The sequence below is a fragment of the Monodon monoceros genome, unplaced genomic scaffold (assembly GCF_005190385.1).
Source record: "Monodon monoceros isolate NGI ecotype Baffin Bay Population unplaced genomic scaffold, NGI_Narwhal_1 Super_Scaffold_7, whole genome shotgun sequence".
Taxonomy (NCBI): domain Eukaryota; kingdom Metazoa; phylum Chordata; class Mammalia; order Artiodactyla; family Monodontidae; genus Monodon; species Monodon monoceros.
The window spans coordinates 24,913,325-24,937,323 of record NW_021703784.1 but is presented as its reverse complement, the minus strand read 5'-3'; the positions used below and the strand labels follow the sequence as shown (position 1 = coordinate 24,937,323).

At 38.4% G+C, this 23,999-nt stretch overlaps 1 protein-coding gene across 2 annotated transcripts in view; it reads left to right on the top strand.

Annotated features, from left to right (window-relative positions):
• GUCY1A2 (guanylate cyclase 1 soluble subunit alpha 2) overlaps positions 1-23,999 on the top strand; it is a 426,391-nt gene that overhangs the window by 358,025 nt on the left and 44,367 nt on the right. For both annotated transcript variants that reach the window (XM_029206851.1, XM_029206852.1), the window contains one exon: positions 16,098-16,252. In XM_029206851.1, the coding sequence (XP_029062684.1) occupies positions 16,098-16,252 (155 nt within the window). The remainder of the gene's footprint in view (positions 1-16,097; positions 16,253-23,999) is intronic.

The following is a 23,999-nucleotide window of genomic DNA, read 5'->3' as shown; positions in this document are numbered from 1 at the left end:
TTTGTTTGTTCATATATTTTGTTCTTTAGATTCCACATATAGTGAAATCATACAGTGTTTGTCTTTCTCAGTTGGTTTTATTTCACTTAGCATAATACCCTGTAGGTCCATGCATGTTGTCACACATGGTGAAATTTCTTTCTTTTTTATGGCTGAGTAATATTCCATGTTGTTTATTTATTATATATTTACTTTATTTATATATAAATATATAATATTGTATAATATAATATAGATAATATAAATACATATAAATATATATCTTTGTGTGTTTATAAGTATATATATAATATACTCATTATATATTTATTTTATATATATGTGTGTATATTTATACATATATCTCATATCTTCTTTATCCATCAGCTGGTGATTAATACTTAGGTTGCTCCATATCTTAGTTATTGTAAATAATGTTGCAATTAATATTTGGGATACATATATCTTTTTAAATTTATATTTTCATATTCTTTAGATAAATAGCCAGGATTGGAATTTCTTAATCATATGATAGTTGTATTTTAAAATTTTTGTGAAATCTCCATACTGTTTTCTGTAGTGGCTGCACCATTTTACATTCTCACCAACAGTGCACAAGTGTTCCCTTTTCTCCACATTCATTCCAACAATTGTTACTTGCTGTCTTTTTGATAAAAGCCATTTGGACAGGTATGAGGTGATATATTATTGTGGTTTTGATTTGCACTTCCCTGATGATTAGCATCTTTTTCATGTGCCTGTTGGCCATCTGTGTGTCTTCCTTGGAAAATATCTATTCAGATCCTCTGCTTATTTTTTTAATTGGGTTGTTGTTTTGATGTTGAGTTTTATGAGTTCTTTGTGTATTTTGGATATTAATTCCTTACTAGATATATCACTTGCAAATAGCTTCTCCCATTGCGTAAGTGTTCTTTTCCTTTTGTTGATCTTTTCCTTCTCTGTGCAAATCTTTTTCATTTGATGTAGTACTGTTTGTCTATTCATGCTTTTGCTTCCCTTGCCTGAGGAGACATATTCAAAAAGTAATTACTAAGACTGATGTCAAAGAACTTACTGCCTATGTCTTCTTCTAGAAATTTTATGGTTTTAGTGCTTAAATTCAGTCTTCAATCCATTTTGAGTTGATTTTTCTACATGGTCTGAGAGAGTTGTCCAGTCTGATTCTTTTCCACGTAGCACCATTTATTGTAGAGGCTGTCTTTTCATCATTGCATATTCTTGCATGAAAATAAGAATGGGTTTATTTCTAGGTTCCCTACTCTGTTCCATTGATCTATGTGTCTCTTTTCTGCCAGTACTGTACTGTTTTGACTACTGTTCAAATCAGTTCAAAATCAGGAATATGATACCCTCAGCTTTGTTCTTCTTTCTCAAGATTATTTTGGATATTCAGAGTCTTTGGTGTTTCCACAAATGCCATTGATATTTTGATAGGAATTCCATTGATCTGTAGATTGCCTTGAGTAGTATGATCATTTTAACAATATTCGATCTTCCAATCCATGAAAATGGTATATCTTGCCATCTGTTTATGTCTTCCTCAATTTCTTTTATCAGAGTCTTTTAGTTTTCTGAGTATGGGTCTTTTACCTCCTTGGTTAGATTTATGCCTAGGTATTTTATTCTTTTTAATGGAATTATAAATGGAAGTGTTTTCTTAATTTCTTTGATACTTTGTTGTTAGAGTATAGAAATGCAACAAATTTCTGTATTTTAATTTTGTCTCCTGCAACTTGACTGAATCCATTGATGAGTTATATATATAGGTTTTGGCGGCATCTTTAGGATTTTCTATGTATAGTATCATGTCATCTGCAAACAGTGACATTTTCACTTCTTCCTTTCCAATTTGGAATCCTTTATTTCTTTTTCTTGTATGATTGCTGTGGCTAGGGCTTCTAATAGTAAGTTGAATAAAAGTGGCACAGGTAGGCATCCTTGTCTTGCTCCTAATCTTAGAGGAAGTACTTTCAGCTTTTCACTGTTGAGTGTAATGTTGGCCATGGGTTTGTCACATGTGTCCCTTATTATGTTGAAGTATGTTCACTCAATAGCACTCTGTTGAAAGTTTTTTGTTTTTTGTTTTTGCAGTACACGGGCCTCTCAGTGTTGTGGCCTCTCCCGTTGCGGAGCACAGGCTCAGCGGCCAAGGCTCACAGGCCTAGCCGCTCCATGGCATGTGGGATCTTCCCGGACCGGGGCACAAACCCATGTCCCCTGCATCGGCAGGTGGACTCTCAACCACTGCGCCACCAGGGAAGCCCTGTTGAAAGTTCTTTTTATCATAAATAGTTGTTTAATTTTGTCAAAAACTTCTTCTGCATCTCCTGAGATGATCATATGATTTTTTTTGAATTTTATTTATTTTTTTATACAGTAGGTTCTTATTAGTTATCCATTTTATACATATTAGTGTATGTATGTCAGTCCCAATCTCCCAATTCATCACACCACTTCTTGTTTTTTAATATGGTGTATCACACTGATTGATTCACAGATATTGAGCCATCTTTGCAGGCCTGTGATAAATCCCATTTGATCAAGGTGTATTATCTTTTTGAATTCTGTTTGCTAATATTTTGTTGATTGTTTTTTGCGTCTATGTTCATCAGTGATATTCGTCAGTAATTTTCTTTTTTTATCAGGTAGATTGCTTATCTCAACTTCTCTTAGTTCTTCTGGGGTTTTATCTTGTGTCTTTCTTTGGATCATAATCTTCTACTGCCTCATTTTGCCTAATTTGCTGTTTTTATTTCTATGTATTTAGTAGGTTGGTTACATTTCCCCACCTTGGAGAAGTAGGTTTGCGTAGGAGACTTTCTATGTTCCTAGCAGTGCACTCTGCTCTGGTCACCAAATCTCTATGCTCTAGGGGTGCCCCCTATGTGGGCTATGTAAGTCATTCTATTGTGGCTGGCTGACTGCTGTATGTGATCTGGTAGGCATGACAGGCCTTGGTCTGGTCAGTTTACAGGCTACCAGCCACTGGCAGGCAAGGTAAGGTCACAAAGTGACTAGCTGCAGGGCTCTGGGGGGCCCCAGGGCTACTGCCAGCCCACTGGAGTGTGGAGCTTGATTCCACGATTGGTAGTTGTGGAATTGGGGGTTCCAGATCTAGTGTCAGCCTGCTGATGGGCAGGGCTGATTCCTGACACAGTTGGTTGCAGCTGAGGTGTCCCAAAGCTTATGTCAGTCTGCTAGTGGGTGGGGCTGGATCCTGGGGGTTGTGGGGCACAACATTGTCTCAGAGCTGGTTTTGTCCTGCTGGTGGGTGAGACTGGGGCCAAAGGGATCCTTGAGCTGGTGCAGCCTGCTGGTTGGTGGGCTGGTCCTGACATAGCAAGCTGTGGGACTGTGGTAGTCCTGATGCTGGTGTCTGTTCACTGGTAGGCAGAGGTAAGGCCTGGTCCCAGGAGAATATTGAAGCTGATGTTAGCCTACTGGTGGGCAGAGCTCAGTCTAGAGTGGTCTCTGGCTGCAGGGCCCTGGTGGTCTTGGAATAATTGTCTGCCAGTTGGAGGCAGGACTGGGTCCCATGGTGTCTGTGGGCACAGGTGGTCTTACGGCAGCTGGCCTGCTGGTGGGTAGGCCTGTGTCCCTGCCCAGCTAGCTGCTTGGCCTGAGGTGTCCTGCTCTTGGTGCAGACAGGCTAGTGGGCAGGACTAAGTCCTAGTGCTAATAAGCTAGATGGAGGATTCCAAAATGCTGCTTGCCAGCACCATCATCCTTCTCATACAAAGAGTTTCCCAAAAGTGCTGCCACCAGTGTTTATGTCCCCAGGGTAAGCTCCAGTTGCCTCCTGCCTCTCTGAAGGGTCTCCAAAATCAGTAGGTGGATCTGATCCTGGGTCCCAGAGTGTGAGATTTTGTATGTGCCTTGTAAGAGTGGAGTCTATATTTTCTGTAGCTCTCTGGCTTTCCCAAAAGTAAGCCTTAGTCTGATGGGCCTTGTAGAAACAAACTGAGGACCTTTTTAATTTGGGTGTTTTTTATAGTTTACTGAACCCAGAGCCAACTGACCTATGGTCTACAGCTGGCTTAAACACTAATTTGCTCTTTTCATTGTGCTCCTCTTGACTTCAGTTTATTTGTAAAATGAGGGAGCTGGACTAAATGTTCTGTGCCGCCCTCCCAAACCTAACATTCCTTCTTTACTAAATGAGACGAGTTTTGACTAGCTGAAGTTGAACTATATAAGCCTTCTATTTTTAAGAGCTGTAGGAGGCATGTTATCTAGAAATGCAGTTGTTTATGTGCCTTGACAAATAAATAATCAGTAGAGTATTATGAGAATAACTGAACCCTTTGATTACTGGGGATTTTGATATGTCCCAGAGTTTTGCATTATTTCATACACTTCATATAGGTATGGGAGATTGAGTAATAGATATCCTAACCTCAATATAAATCCTAAAGTTATTGTGTTTTTCAATAAATTCCTAGGAAAAACACATTGTTTTCATGAACTTTCTCTAAAAAGTGAAGTCTAGTGTTATTTACCAAAGCACTGATCTTATTAAAGCATTTGTGTGTGTGTGTGTGTGTGTGTGTGTGTGTGTGTGTGTGTTGCTCTGCTAAGTGTTTATAAGTTGCAAGAGGTCTATTTAATGCAACCTCAGCACTATTGATATTTTGAACTGGAAAATTCTTTCACATGGGGAAGGTGTCCTAGGAATCTCTAGCTCTATTGGGTAGATGCCAATAATAGCTCTCCATCCCAGTTGTGAAAATAAAAAATGTCTCAAGACATTGTCAAATGTCCACTCAGGGGCACAGATGGACCCAGCTGACAACCACTGGTTTAGTGCAGGGCAATCCTCTTTAGCTAGAGTATTCTGACCAGATGGATGCAAACGTTACCGCTTGGTTAACAAATTAAATAAATTTTAATCTTGCCAAAATGAATCTAAATCTCTCATTGACAGTTAAAAATAGCTCTCTAAAGATGTGGCACATATATACAATGGAATATTAGCCATAAAAAGAAACAAAATTGAGTTATTTGTAGTGAAGTGGATGAACCTAGTGTCTGTCATACAGAGTGAAGTAAGTCAGAGAGAGAAAAACAAATGCCATATGCTAAAACATATATATGGAATCTAAAAAAAAAAAAGGTTCTGAAGAACCTAGGAACAGGACAGGAATAAAGATGCAGACTTAGAGAATGGACTTGAGGACACGGGGAGGGGGAAGGGTAAGCTGGGCTGAAGTGAGAGAGTGGCATGGACATATATCCACTACCAAATGTAAAATAGATAGCTAGTGGAAAGCAGCCGCAGAGCACAGGGAGATCAACTCGGTGCTTTGTGACCACCTAGAGGGGTGGCGTAGGGAGGGTGGGAGGGAGATGCAAGAGGGAGGAGATATGGGTATATATGTATATGTATAGCTGATTCACTTTGTTATAAAGCAGAAACTAAACAATTATACTCCAATAAGGATGTTTAAAAAAAAAAGTAGCTATTTTGTCTAACTGCTAGATGCAAGAGGCAGATTCTGAATGTGGCAATCAGTGACTTCCTTATAAGGTAAAAACTCCTGGGAAATCTCAAGAAGTTGCTGAAAGAAATGTAAAAGAAAATGGAGTCTGATGATTCAGCTTGTAAGTTCTCAATGGTATCTCCTTATATCCAAGAGTAAATACTTTTTCTGAGTCCTGTTCCATTATAGTGACAGTAACAGCGAATCTGTGCTATTTTTGTGTTTGTTGATATTCTTGTGTATGTTTTAAGGTAGTCTTCTAAAAGATAAGGGTTTTTTTAAATAACCATTTCTCCATCCACCTTCTCAAGAATACCAGGGTTTTTATCTTCAGGCTTTTTAGGTTATAATAATTCTTAGTATGACAATGTAGTTTAAAAAAAAAAAAGAACAGCCTCAGTTCTTTTGAAAAGAGGCAGGGGTGGACCCATATAAGCCTTCAGTATAGTTGGTGGGGTATGGAGTCTTCTTCTCAGACTAAAAGCACAGAATATAGAGGCTGTAAAATGTGTCAGTTTGATACCCATTTCTGCTGTTTTACTGCTTAAAAAGATCACAGGTCCAACATGACAATCTTATATTTAAGATCTGTGTGTTTTTTGGCAATCTTATATTGCACAAGGTAATTTAATATAAATAAACCTTCTGAAAGTAAAGAAATATAATAAAATTTTTCAAAATGCTTTGCTAATTTTAGAGAAAAGTGTGTTATGTTTGTTTATAAGGAATACTACCATTCATTATGTAACTGAGCAGGACCCTATGGGGCCTTCCCGAGACAGGCTTTCCCCATATCCTCTGCCATAGCTCCTCTCTGAAGTACCTAGATAACAGTATTTGATGCACATTCCCTGAGTTGTTTTACAGATGTGAAAACTCCCCACCAAATGGAAGAAGTTAACTACTTCATGACCATGAGCACATAGCCCCAGGTCTCTTGGAGACTAAGGAATGATAATGTTTACCCTTGTGACACCTCCCTGTTACCTCACCATCATCCAATCAGAGAATTGTGCATGAGCTGATCACATACCCTGCAAATCCCCTCCCTCACCTGGCTTTTAAAAATGCTTTGCCAAAACCCTTCAGGAACCTCAAGTTTTTTTTAGAGCATGAGCCACCCTTATCCTTGCATCACTCTGCAATAAACCTTTCTCTACCCCCAACTCCAATGTTTTGGTTCGTTTGGCCTCACTGTGCATCAGGCACAGGAACTTGCAATAACAATTACATTTTTTTTGTCTTTAAATCCAAACAATCTCTCATCAGAAATAGGCCTAAATTTTTAAGATAGTTTGTGTTCTTTAAAAATGTACATCTCATTTCTTCTCCCAGCCAATATGAAAGAAGAGGCTGAGTTTACACTCCCACCCTCAACAATTAAAAATCTGGACAAAATGAACAAAAGGACGGTTTCATGACATTGGGCATTAGGCAATGGAAGATAGTGATGACTGAGAGAAAGGGAAAAAAATGAAACATATGATTTCCGTGGCGTATTTCTTTGGGGTACATTCAGGCTGCAGTGCAAGGAAGGACAAATCAGGAGGAACACAACAAACCCCCCAAGTTGAAGAGATGAAGTTGAGAGTCTATGGAGAGCAAAAAAGCTAGAATTCACAGACAGAGTACCACTAAGGAGAGAGGTGCAAAAAGACCACCAGAGATCTTCCAAGGAGCCTCCTATATGTTTCTTAACTTACTGATTGTTGTTTGTATGTGAGAAAACTACCTGAGCCCAACAGGGAAAAACACCTGAAAGGATTAGAGAAAAAGTTCCTTGAACTCACACAAGACTTGGAAAAAATGCCAGAACCCATCAGGAAAACTGGAAAACCTCATAAATCATAGACATTGGGTATAGTACTCAGACGGTTCTTGCCTCACTAGTGGGGAATAATTAGCCCTACATGAAACACAGCTCAAGACTTGCCTAAAAATTTTAAAAAGCAAGACTTGAAAGGAAAAAATGAAAAAACTTTCCAAGTACCTTGACTACATCCCAGGACAAAGCTCAAGAATATTTATAAGAATATAAAAAATATCGAGCACTCAACAAAGTCAATTCATGATACCTAACATGCAACCGAAATTTACTAGGCATTCAGAAAAGCTGAAAAATATGACCCATAATAATGAGAAAAATCAGTCAATCAAAATTGATACAGAACTGGAGCATAGGTTAGGATTAGCAGACAAAAATATTAAAACAGGGGAATCGGGAAGATGGCGGAAGAGTAAGAGGCGGAGATCACCTTCCTCCCCACAGATACACCAGGAATACATCTAATCGTGGAACAACTCCTACAGAACACCTACTGAATGCTGGCAGAAGACCTCAGACCTCCCAAAAGGCAAGAAACTCCCCATGTAACTGGGTAGGGGAAAAGAAAAAAGAATAAACAGAGACAAAAGAATAGGGACGGGACCTACACCAGTGGGAGGGAGCTGTGAAGGAGGAAAAGTTTCCACACACTAGGAAGCCCCTTCGAGGGCAGAGACTGCAGGTGGCGGAAGGGGAAAGCTTCGGAGCCGCGGAGGAGAGCACAGCCACAGGGGTGCGGAGGGCAAAGCAGAGAGATTCCCGCAAAGATGATCAATGCCGACCGGCACTCACCAGCCCGAGAGGCTTGTCTGCTCACCCGCCGGGGCGGGCAGGGCTGCGAGCTGAGGCTCGGGCTTTGGTCGGAGCACAGGGAGAGGACTGAGGTTGGCAGCGTGAACACAGCCTGAAGGGGGTTAGTGCATCACGACTAGCCAGAAGGGAGTCCTGGGAAAAGGCTGCACCTGCCAAAGAGGCAAGAGACTTTTTCTTCCCTCTTTGTTTCCTGGTGCGCAAGGAGAGAGGATTAAAAGCGCTGCTTAAAGGAGCTCCAGAGACGGGCACGAACCGCGGCTAACAGGGCGGACCCCAGAGATGGGCATGAGACGCTAAGGCTGCTGCTGCCGCCACCAAGAAGTCAGTGTGCGAGCACAGGTCACTATCCACACCTCCCTTCATGGGAGCCTGTGCAGCCCGCCACTGCCAGAGTCCCAGGATCCAGGGAAAACTTCCCTGGGAGAACGCACAGTATGCTTCAGGCTGGTGCAATGTCCTGCCGGCCTCTGCTGCCACAGGCTTGCCCTGCATCCACACCCCTCCCTCCCCTGGGCCTGAGTGAGCCAGAGTCCCCAAAGCAGCTGCTCCCTTAACCCCGTCCTGTCTGAGCGAAAAACAGACGCCCTCCGGCAACCTACACACAGAGGCAGGGCCAAATCCAAAGCTGAGACCCAGGAGTTGTGCAAACAAGAGAAAGAGAAATCTCTCCCAGCAGCCTCAGAAGCAGCGGATTAAAGCTACACAATCAACTTGATATACCCTGCATCTGTGGAATACATGAATAGACAACGAATCATCCCAAATTGAGGAGGTGGACTTTGAGAGCAAGATTTATTATTTTTTCCCCTTTTCCTCTTTTTGTGAGTGTGTATGTGTATGCTTCTGTGTGAGATATTGTCTGTATAGCTTTGCTGTCACCATTTGTCCTAGGGTTCTATCCATCTGGTTTTTTTTTCTTTAAAAATTTTTTTCTTAATAATAATTTTTTATTTTAATAACTTTATTTTATCCTCTTTCTTTCTTTCTTTTCTTTCTTTCATTCTTCCTTCCTTCCCTCCTTCCTTCCATCCTTCCTTCCCTCCTTCCTTCCTTCCCTTCTTTCTTTCTTTCATTTTTCTTTCTTTCTTTCTTTCTTTCCTCCTTCCTTCCCTCCCTTCCTCCTTCCTTCCTTCCTTCCTTCCTTCTTTCCTTCCTTCCTTCCCTCCCTCCCTCCCTCTCTTCTTTCTTTCTTTCTTTCTTTCTCTCTTTCTTTCTTTCTTTTTCTTTCATTCTACTTTTTCTCCCTTTTATTCTGAGCCGTGTGGATGAAAGGCTCTTGGTGCTGCAGCCAGGAGTCAGTGCTGTGCCTCTGAGGTGGGAGAGACAACTTCAGGACACTGGTCCACAAGATATCTCCCAGCTCCACATAATGTCAAATGGCAAAAATCTCCATCTCAACACGAGCACCCAGCTTCACTCAACGACCAGCAAGCTACAGTGATGGACACCCTACACAAAACAAGCAGTGGGCTTCCCTGGTGGCACAGTGGTTGTGGGTCCACCTGCCAATTCAGGCGAGGCAGGTTGGTGCCTGGGTCCGGGGTACCCCCGCGTGCTGCAAAGCAGCTGGGGCCATGGGCCATAGCCACTGGGCCTGCACATACGGAGCCTGTGCTCTGCAATGGGAGAGGCCATGGCGGTGAGAGGCCTGCGTAACACAAACAAAAAAACAAACAAAAAAAACAACTAACAATACATGAAAACAACCCAACACATTAGAGATGCTGTCTAAAATCATAATATGTCCACAGACACCTCAAAACACAACACCAGACGTGGACCTGCCCAACAGAAAGACGAGATCCAGCCTCATCCACCACAACACAGGCACTAGCCCCTCCACCAGGAAGCCTGCACAACACACTGAACCAATTTTAGCCACTGGGGACAGACAACAAAAACAACAGGAACTACGAACCTGCAGCCTGCAAAAAGGAGACCCCAAACACAGTAAGATAAGCAAAATGAGAAGACAGAAAAACACACAACAGATGAAGGAGCAAGATAAAAACCCACCAGACCTAACAAATGAAGAGGAAATAGGCAGTCTACCTGAAAAACAAATCAGAATAATGATAGTAAAGATGATCCAAAATCTTGGAAATAGAATAGACAAAATGTAAGAAATTTTTTATTATTTTATTTTATTATTTTTTTTTTTTTGTGGTACATGGGCCTGTCATTGTTCTGGCCTCTCCCATTGCAGAGCACAGGCTCTGGACGCGCAGGCTCAGTGGCCATAGCTCACGGGCCCAGCCGCTTTGCGGCATGTGGGATCTTCCCGGACCGGGACACAAACCCACATCCCCTGCATCGGCAGGTGGACTGTCAACAACTGCACCAACAGGAAAGCCCAAGAAACATTTAACAAGGACCTAGAAGAACTAAAGATGAAATAAGCAATGATGAACAACACAATAAATGAAATTAAAAATACTCTAGATGCAATCAATAGCAGAATAACTGAGGCAGAAGAACGGATAAATGACCTGGAAGATAAAATAGTGCAAATAACTACTGCAGAGCAGAATAAAGAAAAAAGAATGAAAAGAACTGAGGACAGTCTCAGAGACCTCTGGGACAACATTAAATGCACCAACATTCAAATTATAGCGGTTCCAGAAGAAGAAAAGAAAAAGAAAGGGACTGGGAAAATATTTGAAGGGATTATAGTTGAAAAATTCCCTAATATGGGAAAGGAAATAGTTAATCAAGTCCAGGAAGCACAGAGAGTCCCATACAGGATAAATCCAAGTAGAAACACGCCAAGATACATATTGATCAAACTGTCAAAAATTAAATACAAAGAAAACATATTAAAAGCAGCAAGGGAAAAACAACAAATAACACACAAGGGAATCCCCATAAGGTTAACAGCTGATCTTTCAGCAGAAACTCTGCAAGCCAGAGGGGACTGGCAGGACATATTTAAAATGATGAAGGAGAAAAACCTACAACCAAGATCACTCTACCCAGCAAGTATCTCATTCAGATTTGATGGAGAAATTAAAAACTTTACAGACAAGCAAAAGCTGAGAGAGTTCAGCACCATCAGAGAAGCTTTACAACAAATGCTAAAGGACCTTCTCTAGGCAAGAAATACAAGAGAAGGAAAAGACCTACAAAAACAAACCCAAAACAATTAACAAAATGGGAATAGGAACATACATATAGATAATTACTTTAAAGGTAAATGGATGAAATGCCCCCACTAAAAGACACAGACTGGCTGAATGGATACAAAATCAAGAACCATATACATGCTGTCTACAAGAGACCCACTTCAGACCTAGGGACACATACAGACTGAAAGCGAGAGAATGGAGAAAGATATTCCATGCAAATGGACACCAAAAGAAAGCTGGAGTAGCAATTCTCATATCAAACAAAATAGACTTTAAAATAAAGACTATTAGAAGAGACAAAGAAGGACACTACATAATGGTCAAGGGATCGATCCAAGAAGATATAACAATTGTAAACATTTATGCACCCAACATAGGAGCACCTCAATACATAAGGCAAATACTAACAGCTATAAAAGGGGAAATCGACAGTAACACATTCATAGTAGGGGACTTTAACACCCCACTTTCACCAATGGACAGATCATCCAAAATGAAAATAAATAAGGAAACACAAGCTTTAAATGATACATTAAACAAGATGGACTTAATTGATATTTATAGTACATTCCATCCAAAAACAACAGAATACACATTTTTTTCAAGTGCTCATGGAACATTCTCCAGGATAGATCATATCTTGGGTCACAAATCAAGCCTTCGTAAATTTAAGAAAATTGCAATTGTATCATGTATATTTTCCGACCACAACGCTATGAGACTAGATATCAATTACAGGAAAAGATCTGTAAAAAATGCAAACACATGGAGGCTAAAGAATACACTACTTAATAACGAAGTGATCACTGAAGAAATCAAAGAGGAAATAAAAAATACCTAGAAACAAATGACAATGGAGACAAAATGACCCAAAACCTATGAGATGCAGCAAAAGCAGTTCTAACAGGGACGTTTATAGCAATACAAGCCCAAGTTAAGAAGCAGGAAACATCTCGAATAAACAACCTAACGTTGCACCTCAAGCAATTAGAGAAAGAAGAATAAAAAAATACCCAAAGTTAGCAGAAGAAAAGAAATCATAAAAGTCAGATCAGAAATAATTGAAAAAGAAATGAAGGAGACAATAGCAAAGATCAATAAAACTAAAAGCTGGTTCTTTGAGAAGATAAACAAAATAGATAAACCATTAGCCAGACTCATCAAGAAAAAAAGGGAGAAGACTTAAATCAATAGAATTAGAAATGAAAAAGGAGAAGTAACAACTGGCACTGCAGAAATACAAAAGATCATGAGAGATTACTACAAGTAACTCTATGCCAATAAAATGGACAATCTGGAAGAAATGGACAATTTCTTAGAAATGCACAACCTGCCAAGACTCAATCAGGAAGAAATAGAAAATACGAACAGACCAATCACAAGCACTGAAATTGAAACTGTGATTAAAAATCTTCCAACAAACAAAAGCCCAGGACCAGATGGCTTCACAGGCGAATTCTATCAAACATTTAGAGAAGAGCTAACACCTATCCTTCTCAAACTCTTGCAAAATACAGCAGAGGGAGGAACACTCCCAAATTCCTTCTACAAGGCCACCATCACCTTGATACCAAAACCAGACAAGGATGTCACAAAGAAAGAAAATTACAGGCCAATATCACTGATGAACATAGATGCAAAAATGCTCAACAAAATACTAGCAAACAGAATCCAACAGCACATTAAACGGATCATACACCATGATCAAGTGGGGTTTATTCCAGGAATGCAAGGATTCTTCAATATACGCAATTCTATCAGTGTGATAAACCATATTGACAAATTGAAGGAGAGAAACCATATGATCATCTCAATAGATGCAGAAAAAGCTTTTGACAAAATTCAACACCAATTTATGATAAAAACCCTGCAGAAATTAGGCATAGATGGAACTTTCCTCAACATAATAAAGGCCGTATATGACAAACACACAGCCAACATCATCCTCAATGGTGAAAAACTGAAAGCATTTCCACTAAGATCAGGAACAAGACAAGGTTGCCCACTCTCACCACTCTTATTCAACATAGTTTTGGAAGTTTTAGCCACCTCAATCAGAGAAGAAAAGGAAATAAAAGGAATCCAAATCAGAAAAGAAGAAGTAAAGCTGTCACTGTTTGCAGATGACATGATACTATACGTAGAGAATCCTAAAGATGCTGCCAGAAAGCTACTAGAGCTAATCAGTGAATTTGGTAAAGTAGCAGGATACAAAATTAATGCACAGAAATCTCTGGCATTCCTATATACTAATGATGAAAAATCTGAAAGTGAAATCAAGAAAACACTCCCATTTACCATTGCAAGAAAAAGACTAAAATATCTAGGAATAAACCTACCTAAGGAGATAAAAGACCTGTATGCAGAAAATTATAAGACATTGATGAAAGAAATTAAAGATGATACAAATAGATGGAGAGATATACCATGTTCTTGGATTGGAAGAATCAACATAGTGAAAATGACTCTACTACCCAAAGCAATCTACAGATTCATTGCAATCCCTATCAAACTACCACTGGCATTTTTCACAGAACTAGAACAAAAAATTTCACAATTTGTATGGTAACACAAAAAACCCCGAATAGCCAAAGCAATCTTGAGAACGGAAAACGGAGCTGGAGGAATCAGGCTCCCTGACTTCAGACTATACTACAAAGCTACAGTAATCAAGACAGTGTGGTACTGGCACAAAAACAGAAAGATAGATCAATGGAACAGGAGAGAAAGCCCAGAGATAAACCCATGCACATATGGTCACCTTATGTTTGATAAAGGAGGCAGGAATGTACAGTGGAGAAAGGACAGCCTCTTTAATAAGTGGTGCTGGGAAAACTGAACAGGTACATGTAAAAGTATGAGATTAGATCACTCCCTAACCCCATACACAAAAATAAGCTCAAAATGGATTAAAGACCTAAATGTAAGGCCAGAAACTATCAAACTCTTAGAGGAAAACATAGGCAGAACACTCTATGACATAAATCACAGCAAGATGCTTTTTGACCCACCTCCTAGAGAAATGGAAATAAAAATAAACTGATGGGACCTAATGAAACTTCAAAGGTTTTGCACAGCAAAGGAAACCATAAACAAGACAAAATGACAACCGTCAGAATGGGAGAACATATTTGCAAATGAAGCAACTGACAAAGGAATAATTTCCAAAATTTACAAGCAGCTCATGCAGCTCAATAACAAAAAAACAAACAACCCAATCCAAAAATGGACAGAAGACCTAAATAGACATTTCTCCAAAGAAGATATACAGACTGCCCACAAACACATGAAAGAATGCTCAACATCATTAATCATTAGAGAAATGCAAATGAAAACCACAATGAGATATCATCTCACACCAGTCAGAATGACCATCATCAAAAAATCTAGAAACAATAAATGCTGGAGAGGGTGTGGAGAAAAGGGAACACTCTTGCACTGCTGGTGGTAATGTGAATTGGTACAGCCACTTTGGAGAACCGTATGGAGGTTCCTTAAAACACTACAAATAGAAATACTATATGACCCAGCAATGCCACTACTGGGCATATACTCTGAGAAAACCATAATTCAGAAAGAGTCATGTCCCAAAATATTCATTGCAGCTCTATTTACAATAGCCCGGAGATGGAAACAACCTAAGTGTCCATCATCGGATGAATGGATAAAGAAGATGTGGCACATATACACAATGTAATATTACTCAGCCATAAAAAGAAAGAAAATTGAGCTATTTGTAATGAGGTGGATGGACCTAGAATCTGTCATACGGAGTGAAGTAAGTCAGAAAGAGAAAGAGAAATACCGTATGCTAACACATATATATGGAATTTAAGGGGAAAAAAATGTCACGAAGAACCTAGGGGTAAGAGAGGAATAAAGCTGCAGACCTACTAGAGAATGGACTTGAGGATATGGGGAGGGGGATGGGTAAGCTGTGACGAAGTGAGAGAGTGGCATGGACATATATACACTACCAAACATAAAATAGATAGCTAGTGGGAAGCAGCCGCATAGCCCATGGAGATCAGCTTGGTGCTTTGTGACCACCTAGAGGGGTGGGATAGGGAGGGTGGGAGGGAGGGAGACGCAAGAGGGTAGAGATATGGGAACATATGTATATGTATAACTGATTCACTTTGTTATAAAGCAGAAACTATCACACCATTGTAAAGCAATTATACTCCAATAAAGATGTAAAAAAATATATTAAAACAGTTATTTTAATTGTATTTCATATATTCAAAAGTTAATTTGATACCTGAACGATTAAAAAAAAGTTCAAATTGAACTTTGAGAAAGGAAAATCACTATATCTAAGAAGTAAAATACTCTGGATGTGATTAGCTAAAGATATGGCATTACAAAGGAAAAGATTAGTAAATTTGGAAATAGAAGTGATCTAAAATAAACAGAGAGAAAAAATATTTTAAATTAACAGATAAACAGAAATATAATTATTTAATTTACAATTGTGTTTAATGCTATGAAGGAAAAAATAGGGTTTTCTGTCAGAATAACTGGAGGGAGAATAATACATTTTCCATTTATTAGAGCATACTAGGTACAAATAAAACCTGATTTAAATTGTAACACAACTGGTTTTATTGTGTTACAATAGAAAAGTAAATGTTTTTTTTCTTATAATTAATCCATTTGTTCATTTATTCCACACCATCCTTGTTCATTGATACTATTGATATAATAGTCCAGATATTTGGCTCACAAAAATGACCAAGGCCCCAGTCCCTTTCTTTGAGGAGCTAGGAGTTTAATGGTTCAGCAGTACCTCTTATTAAAATAATCGCATACCAAATGTAAACATAAATATATCCTTTTCGTTTTCTTTTTTAGATGAGAATAGGCATTCACTCAGGCTCTGTGCTGGCTGGAGTTGTTGGGGTAAGAATGCCGCGATATTGCCTGTTTGGAAATAATGTCACTCTGGCAAGCAAATTCGAATCGGGAAGTCACCCTCGACGCATCAATGTCAGCCCAACCACTTACCAGTAAGTGTTCTTTGGCCTTCTCCCCCTGTCTTTGGCATTGCGTTATACTAGTAGCCTGTCACTTGTGAGACTCTATTTTTTTCTTGATCCTGTTATTATCTAAGATAATATGAGTAGATCCATCCAGTCTGAAAGATAGCAATTATGTCACAAAATTTAATTTGCACCCTAAGAAAGTACATGGAAAACCTGACTTGACTGAGAGGTAAATGGAGGTTTGTCATTTCCCACAGTCTCTGTCTTCCTTAGGTATTCCTGTTTAAAATACAGGAAAGCAGGGTTTTCCCTGGTGGCACAGTGGTTAAGAATCCACCTGCCAGTGCAAGGGACATGCGTTCGAGCCCTGATCCAGGAAGATCCCACATGCCATGGAGCAACTAAGCCCATGTGCCACAACTACTGAGCCCACGTGCCACAACTACTGAAGCCCGCACGCCTAGAGTGCATGCTGCGCAACAAGAGAAGCCACCACAATGAGAAGCCTGTGCACCTGAATGAAAAGTAACCCCCGCTCGCCACAACTAGAGAAAGCCCGCGCACAGCAACAAAGACCCAATGCAGCCAAAAATTTAAAAAAAAAAAAAAAAAAATAGAGGAGAGCAAATGTTAAGGGTCTGCAACACACTAGAAATCCTAACATTTTCAAAATGTTTCTCAATGTTTATAAAAATCAAAGGAATAAGATAGAAAAGATAATTGTCTCTTTTTATTCTTCTAAATAATGAATATAAATAGGGACTCTCTAAAGTTAAATATATACTAGATACAGAGTAAAACTTCAAACTCTATTTGTCTTAAAGGTTGTATTTGACAACTCTACACATTTTGACAGCTGAAGTCATCCTTGTTTTGTGCCTGGTAGATGTCAAGCTCCAGGCGTTAGCTATTACGTGCCATATGGGCAGAGACCAAGTCTTTTTGGTTCATGGTTATATCTACAAAACTTACCCAAAAAATGTTTAGCACATAATAAGCACTCTATTAATATTTATCAGATTAATGAATAAATGTACTGATAAGATAAATATCTCTATACTAAGAAAATAGTATGAATATCTCCTACTTGGTAGACTTTGGCCTAATGCTAAGCTTTGGTGTACAAGAGATTTCATTAGTTCCATGATTTAAATGACTTAGAAATCACATTGTAAAACTGTAAAGTAGAAATGGTGACCATGGATATTTTTATTAGCATGACTACCATGTTAATCCCAGGCTAACAAAAAAACCCCAGAAGCAGAAACTTTAAATACATAGATAATAAATGTTGATTTATAGTAACAAACAAAATGGTGACACTTTGAAGCTTTTGATACCACATATATACAGAGGGAAGTTAAGGTTTCTTAGATAAAAGACAAGTATTTCCAGATTCCTGAGGAGCACATGAGAAAGGGGAAGAAATTACAAATATAAAATCAAGATAAAGTTGCTTAAGAACTACATGTCATTTTTAGGGTATTTATATAAGGGTTTTGCTTCTTTTAAATTTCTCCCAACTTTTCTAACACAATTCTGGGCATAATACATATGATATGATAATGGTTTCCATATTAAATGGAATTAGGAAGCTTCTCAAGATCAATGCTCTAGATCACTGCACTTTGTTCTCTAGACCATGGGGTAAGGAAAAGTTCCTGAAGATCAACCACCTCACCTACATACTCCTACCATGGTTATGGTTTTTCCCATCATGCAGCTAATACATATGTTTCCTCTTTGTATAAGTGAGTGTAGATTTATAGAAACTCCATTTAAAAAAAATTATGTGTAAAGAATGGGTCAACCATGTGAGGAGTTATACTCTGAGCTTAAATATCATTGCTATAGCTGGCTTTGTCTACATGTGACCAATAAAGGAAACCCCACAAGCAACACAGAGTCTGTGCATTTGGGTGTTGTCTTTGAGTTTTAATAATCTTTTTCACATTGGTGGGAGTTTGTAATTATCCTTAATGATCAATAAAGTCTGAAGAATTGAATCATTTAAAACACTGTGAGCATTGAAATATTTTGTTCTGTTATGATCTGTCCCCCCACCTCCCCCCCACCAAAACACAAATGGAGACATAGATGAACAAATTGAACTGCCTTCTGGGTAGATTATAAAAGATACTTTCTCTGACTGGTCCCAAATCTTATAATTTCTAATAATACTTTATAAAAATATTTTTATGTTTGGTCTATCCTCAAAAATAACACTTTTCTTCCAACTGTTTCTGTGTTCCTCCCTCCTTCCCTTCTTTCAACAAATACTTGTAGAGTACCTACTATATTCCAAGCACTATGATAGTCACCAATGTTACAGCAATAAACAACATAAATATGATCTTTGCCTTCATAGAGGAGACTACCAGATGGTAGATGTATACAAATAAACAGTTTATTACAATAGACTAGTGCTGAGGTCAAAAGGACATGATGAGAGTATTAGAGCAATACGAGGAGTGGACTAAAATAAGGATGAAGAGATAGACTGAATTCAGACCAACTGAAGCTGTAATTCATGTTAAGGGATTTCAACTTAACACTAAGAGCAAAGAAAGACATTGAAGAGTTTTAGCAGAGGAGTGACTTGACCAGATTTGTACTTTAAAAAGATCTCCAAGGTTGTAGAGAGAATAGATTAGAAGGTGAGAAGGGCAGCAATCCAGTGCTTGAAATCAGGTAATCTTATTCCCGTTTCCTTGATGGAAATGTAGCTAATTACTGAGACCCTGGAATCCAAACCATTTGCTGTTTCGACTTGTCTTCCATGCTTCAGAAGAGTGATTGGACTCAATGACCTTTGACATCCATTTTTATCTGGGATACCATTAAAAACAATGTACTTTTGTTCCTGGTAAGCTTCTAGAAAACTAAATTTAGGTATATGATCTCAGTGTGACTTGGTTTTCAGATTCTGGATGTGTTCGTGCCCAAGTGGTTTCTGTTGGTTTTATATACACCAATCTATACACTTCAGCTATGTATAATTGTTCTATTCCACATAGCACAAGTGATTTATGAATCCACAAGTGTAGAGTATACTTCCCTTTCCCAGGATACTCAAAGTGAAATGCCAGGTGGATGGCATGGACATTCTCTAAGAGGAGATAAAATTGAACTTTCTTAGAGCAAATAGGAATTTGTGAAGTTAAACTGAGTATTCAGCTCATAAGAGCTTGAAATTTCCAATTTTCTTTCCTGAATTAAATGCTGAAAAATGTTCAATATTGTCTGGTTATTTTGAAATCTTCAGACAGGTTTCTAAAAATTTTTATTTTAATATTTTAATTTCATTGGAGTATAGTTGATTTACAATGTTGTGTTAGTTTCAGTTGTACAGCAAACTGATTCAGCTATACATATAAATATAATCATTCTTTTTTAGATTCTTTTCTAATATAGGTTATCAAAGAGTATTGAATACAGTTTCCTGTGCTATACAGTAGGTCTTATTTGGTTATCCATCTCATATATAGCAGTGTGCAGGTATTCATCCCAAGCTCCTGATTTATCCCACCGGCGCCATGTCTCCCCTTTGTTAACCATAAGTTTGTTTTCAATATCTATAAGTTTGTTTCTTAAATGAGTTCACTTTTATCTTTTTCTTTTAACATCTTTATTGGAGTATAATTGCTTTACAATGTTGTATTAGTTTCTGCTGAATAACAAAGTGAATCAGATATATATATACGTATATCCCCATATCCACTCCCTCTTGCCTCTCCCTCCCACCCTCCCTATCCCCCTCCTCTAGGTGGTCTCAAACCACCAAGCTGATCTCCCTGTGCTATGCAGCTGTATCTTTTTCTAAATTAGATTCCACATACAAGTGATACCATATATTTTTCTTTCTCTGTCTGACATACTTCACCTAGTATGAGAATCTCTAGGTCCATCCATGTTGCTGCAAATGGCATTAATACATTCTTTTTCGTGGCTGAATAATATTCCATTGTATATATGTACCACATCATCTTTATCCATTCCTCTGTCAATGGAAATTTAGCTTGCTTCCATGACTTGGAAATTGTAAATGTGCTGCAACGAATATTAGGGTGCTTGGATCCTTTTGGATTGTGGTTTTCTCTGGATATATGCCCAGGAGTGAGATTGCTGGGTCATATGGTAGTTCTATTTTAAGTTTTTTAAGGAACCTCCATACTGTTCTCCATAGTAGTTGTACCAATTTACATTCCCACAAACAGTGTAGGAGGGTTCCCTTTTCTCCACACCCACTCCAGCATTTATTGTTTGTAAACTTTTTGATGATGGCCATTCGACTGCTGGGAGATGATACCTCAGTGTAGTTTCGACTTGCATTTCTCTGATAATAAGTGATGTTGAGCGTCTTTTCATATGCTCCTTGATCATCTGTATGTCTTCTTTGGACAGCTATCTGTTTAGATCTTCTGCCCATTTTCTAATTGGGTTGCTTGTTTTTTTTGACCTAGAGCTGCATGAGCTGTTTGTATATTTTGGAGACTAATCCCTTGTCAGTCACATCATTTGCAAATATTTTCTCCCTCTCTGGGTTGTCTTTTTCTGTTGTTGCTGGTTTCCTTTACTGTGCAGAAGCTTTTACGCTTCATTAGATCTCATTTGTTTATTTTTGTTTTTATTTCCCTTACTCTAGGAGATGGGTCAAAAAAGATCTTGCTGTGATTAATGCTAAATAGTGTTGTGCCTATGTTCTCCTCTAAGAGTTTTATAGTATTTAGCCTAACATTTAAAAGTCTTTAATCCATTTTGAGTTCATTTTTGTATATGGTGTTATGGAGTTTTCTAATTTCATTTTTTTTAACATCTATATTGGAGTATAATTGATTTTTAATGGTGTGTTAGTTTCTGCTTCATAACAAAGTGAATCAGTTATACATATACATATATTCCCATATCTCTTCCCTCTTGTGTCTCCCTCCCTCCCACCCTCCCTATCCAACACCTATAGGTGGCCACAAAGCACCGAGCTTATCTCCATGTGCTATGTGGCTGCTTCCCACTAGCTATCTATTTTATGTTTGGTAGTGTATATATGTCCATGCCACTCTCTCACTTCGTCACAGCTTACCCATCCCCCTCCCCATATCCTCAAGTCCATTCTCTAGTAGGTCTGCAGCTTTATTCCCACCTTACCCCTAGGTTCTTCATGACCTTTTTTTCCCCTTAGATTCCATATATATGTGTTAGCATACGGTATTTCTTTTTCTCTTTCCAACTTACTTCATTCCATATGACAGATTCTAGATCCATCGAGCTCACTACAAATAACTCAATTTCGTTTCTTTTTATGGCTGAGTAATATTCCATTGTGTATATGTGCCAAAACTTCTTTATCCATTCATCTCTTGATGGACACTTAGGTTGCTTCCATGTCCTGGCTATTGTAAATAGAGCTGCAATGAACATTTTGTACATGACTCTTTCTGAATTATGGTTTTCTCAGGGTGTATGCCCAGTAGTGGGATTGCTGGGTCGTATGGTACTTATATTTGCAGTTTTTAAGGAACCTCCATACTGTTCTCCATAGTGGCTTTGTTAATTTACATTCCCACCAGCAGTGCAAGAGGGTTCCCTTTTCTCCACACTCTCTCCAGCATTTATTGTTTCTAGATTTCTGTTGATGGCCATTCTGACTGGTGTTAGATGATATCTCATTGTAGTTTTGATTTGCATTTCTCTAATGATTAATGATGTTGAGCATTCTTTAATGTGTTTGTTGGCAGTCTGTATATCTTCTTTGGAGAAATGTCTATTTAGGTCTTCTGTCCATTTTTGGATTGGGTTGTTTGTTTTTCTGTTATTGAGCTGCTTGTAAATTTTGGAGATTAATCCTTTGTCAGTTGCTTCATTTGCAAATATTTTCTCCCATTCTGAGGGTTGTCTTTTGGTCTTGTTTATGGTTTCCTTTGCTGTGCAAGGGCTTTTAAGTTTCATTAGGTCCTATTTGTTTATTTTTGTTTTTATCTCCATTTCTCTAGGAGGTGGGTCAAAAAGGATGTTGCTGTGATTTATGTCATAGAGCGTTCTGCCTCTGTTTTTCTCTAAGAGTTTGATAGTGTCTGGCCTTACATTTAGGTCTTTAATCCATTTGGAGTTTATTTTTGTGTATGGTGTTAGGGAGTATTCTAATTTCATATTTTACATGTAGCTGTCCATTTTTCCCAGCACCATTTATTGAAGAGGCTGTCTTTTCTCCATTGTATATTCTTGCCTCGTTTATCAAAGATAAGGTGACCATATGTGCATGGGTTTATCTCTGGGCTTTCTACCCTGTTCCATTGATCTATCTTTCGATTTTTGTGCCAGTACCATACTGTCTTGATTACTGTAGCTTTGTAGTATAGTCTGAAGTCAGGGAGCCTGATTCCTCCATCTCCATTTTTCGTTCTCAAGATTCCTTTGGCTACTCGGGGTCTTTTGTCTTTCCATACATATTGTGAAATTTTTTGTTCTAGTTCTGTGAAAAATGCCAGTGGTAGTTTGATAGGGATTGCAATGAATCTGTAGATTGCTTTGGGTAGTAGAGTCATTTTCACTATGTTGATTCTTCCAATCCAAGAACATGGTATATCTCTCCATCTATTTGTATCATCTTTAATTTCTTTCATCAATGTCTTATAATTTTCTGCATACAGGTCTTTTGTCTCCTTAGGTAGGTTTATTCCTAGATATTTTAGTCTTTCTGTTGCAATGGTAAATGGGAGTGTTTTATTAATTTTACGTTCAGCTTTTTCATCATTAGTGTATAAGAATGCCAGAGATTTCTGTGCATTAATTTTGTATCCTGCTACTTTACCAAATTCATTGATTAGCAATATTAGTTTTCTGGTAGCATCTTTAGGATTCTCTATGTATAGTATCATGTCATCTGCAAACAGTGACAGCTTTACTTCTTCTTTTCTAATTTAGATTCCTTTTATTTCTTTTTCTTCTCTGATTGCTGTAGCTAAAACTTCCAAAACTATGTTGAATAAGAGTGGTGAGACTGGGCCACCTGGCCTTTTTCCTGATCTTAGTGGAAGTGGTTTCAGTTTTTCACCATTGAAGACGATGTTGGCTGTGTGTTTGTCATATATGGCCTTTATTATGTCTACTTTCTGCAGGGTTTTTATCATAAATGGGTGTTGAATTTTGTCAAAAGCTTTCTCTGCATCTGTTGAGATGATCATATGGTTTTTCTCCTTCAATTTATTAATATGGTGCATCACATTGAATGATTTGCATATAGTGAAGAATCCTTGCATTCCTGGGATAAACCCCACTTGATCATGGTGTATGATCCTCTTAATGTGCTCTTGGATTCTGTTTGCTAGTGTTTTGTTGAGGATTTTTGCATCTATGTTCATCAGTGCTATTTTCCTGTAATTTTCTTTCTTTGTGACATCTTTGTCTGGTTTTGGTATCAGGGTGATGATGGCTTTGTAGAATGAGTTTGGGAGTGCTCCTCCCTCTGCTATATTTTGGAAGAGTTTGAGAATGATATGTGTCATCTCTTCTCTAAATGTTTGATAGAATTCACCTGTAATGCCATCTGGTCCTGGGCTTTTGTTTGTTGGAAGATTTTTAATCACAGTTTCAATTTCAGTGCTTGTGATTGGTCTGCTCATATTTTCTATTTCTTCCTGATTCGGTCTTGGCAGGCTGTGCTTTTCTAAGCATTTGTCCATTTCTTCCAGGTTGCCTGTTTTATTGGCATAGAGTTGCTCATAGTAATCTCTCCTGATCCTTTGTATTTCAGCAGTGTCAGTTGTTCCTTCTC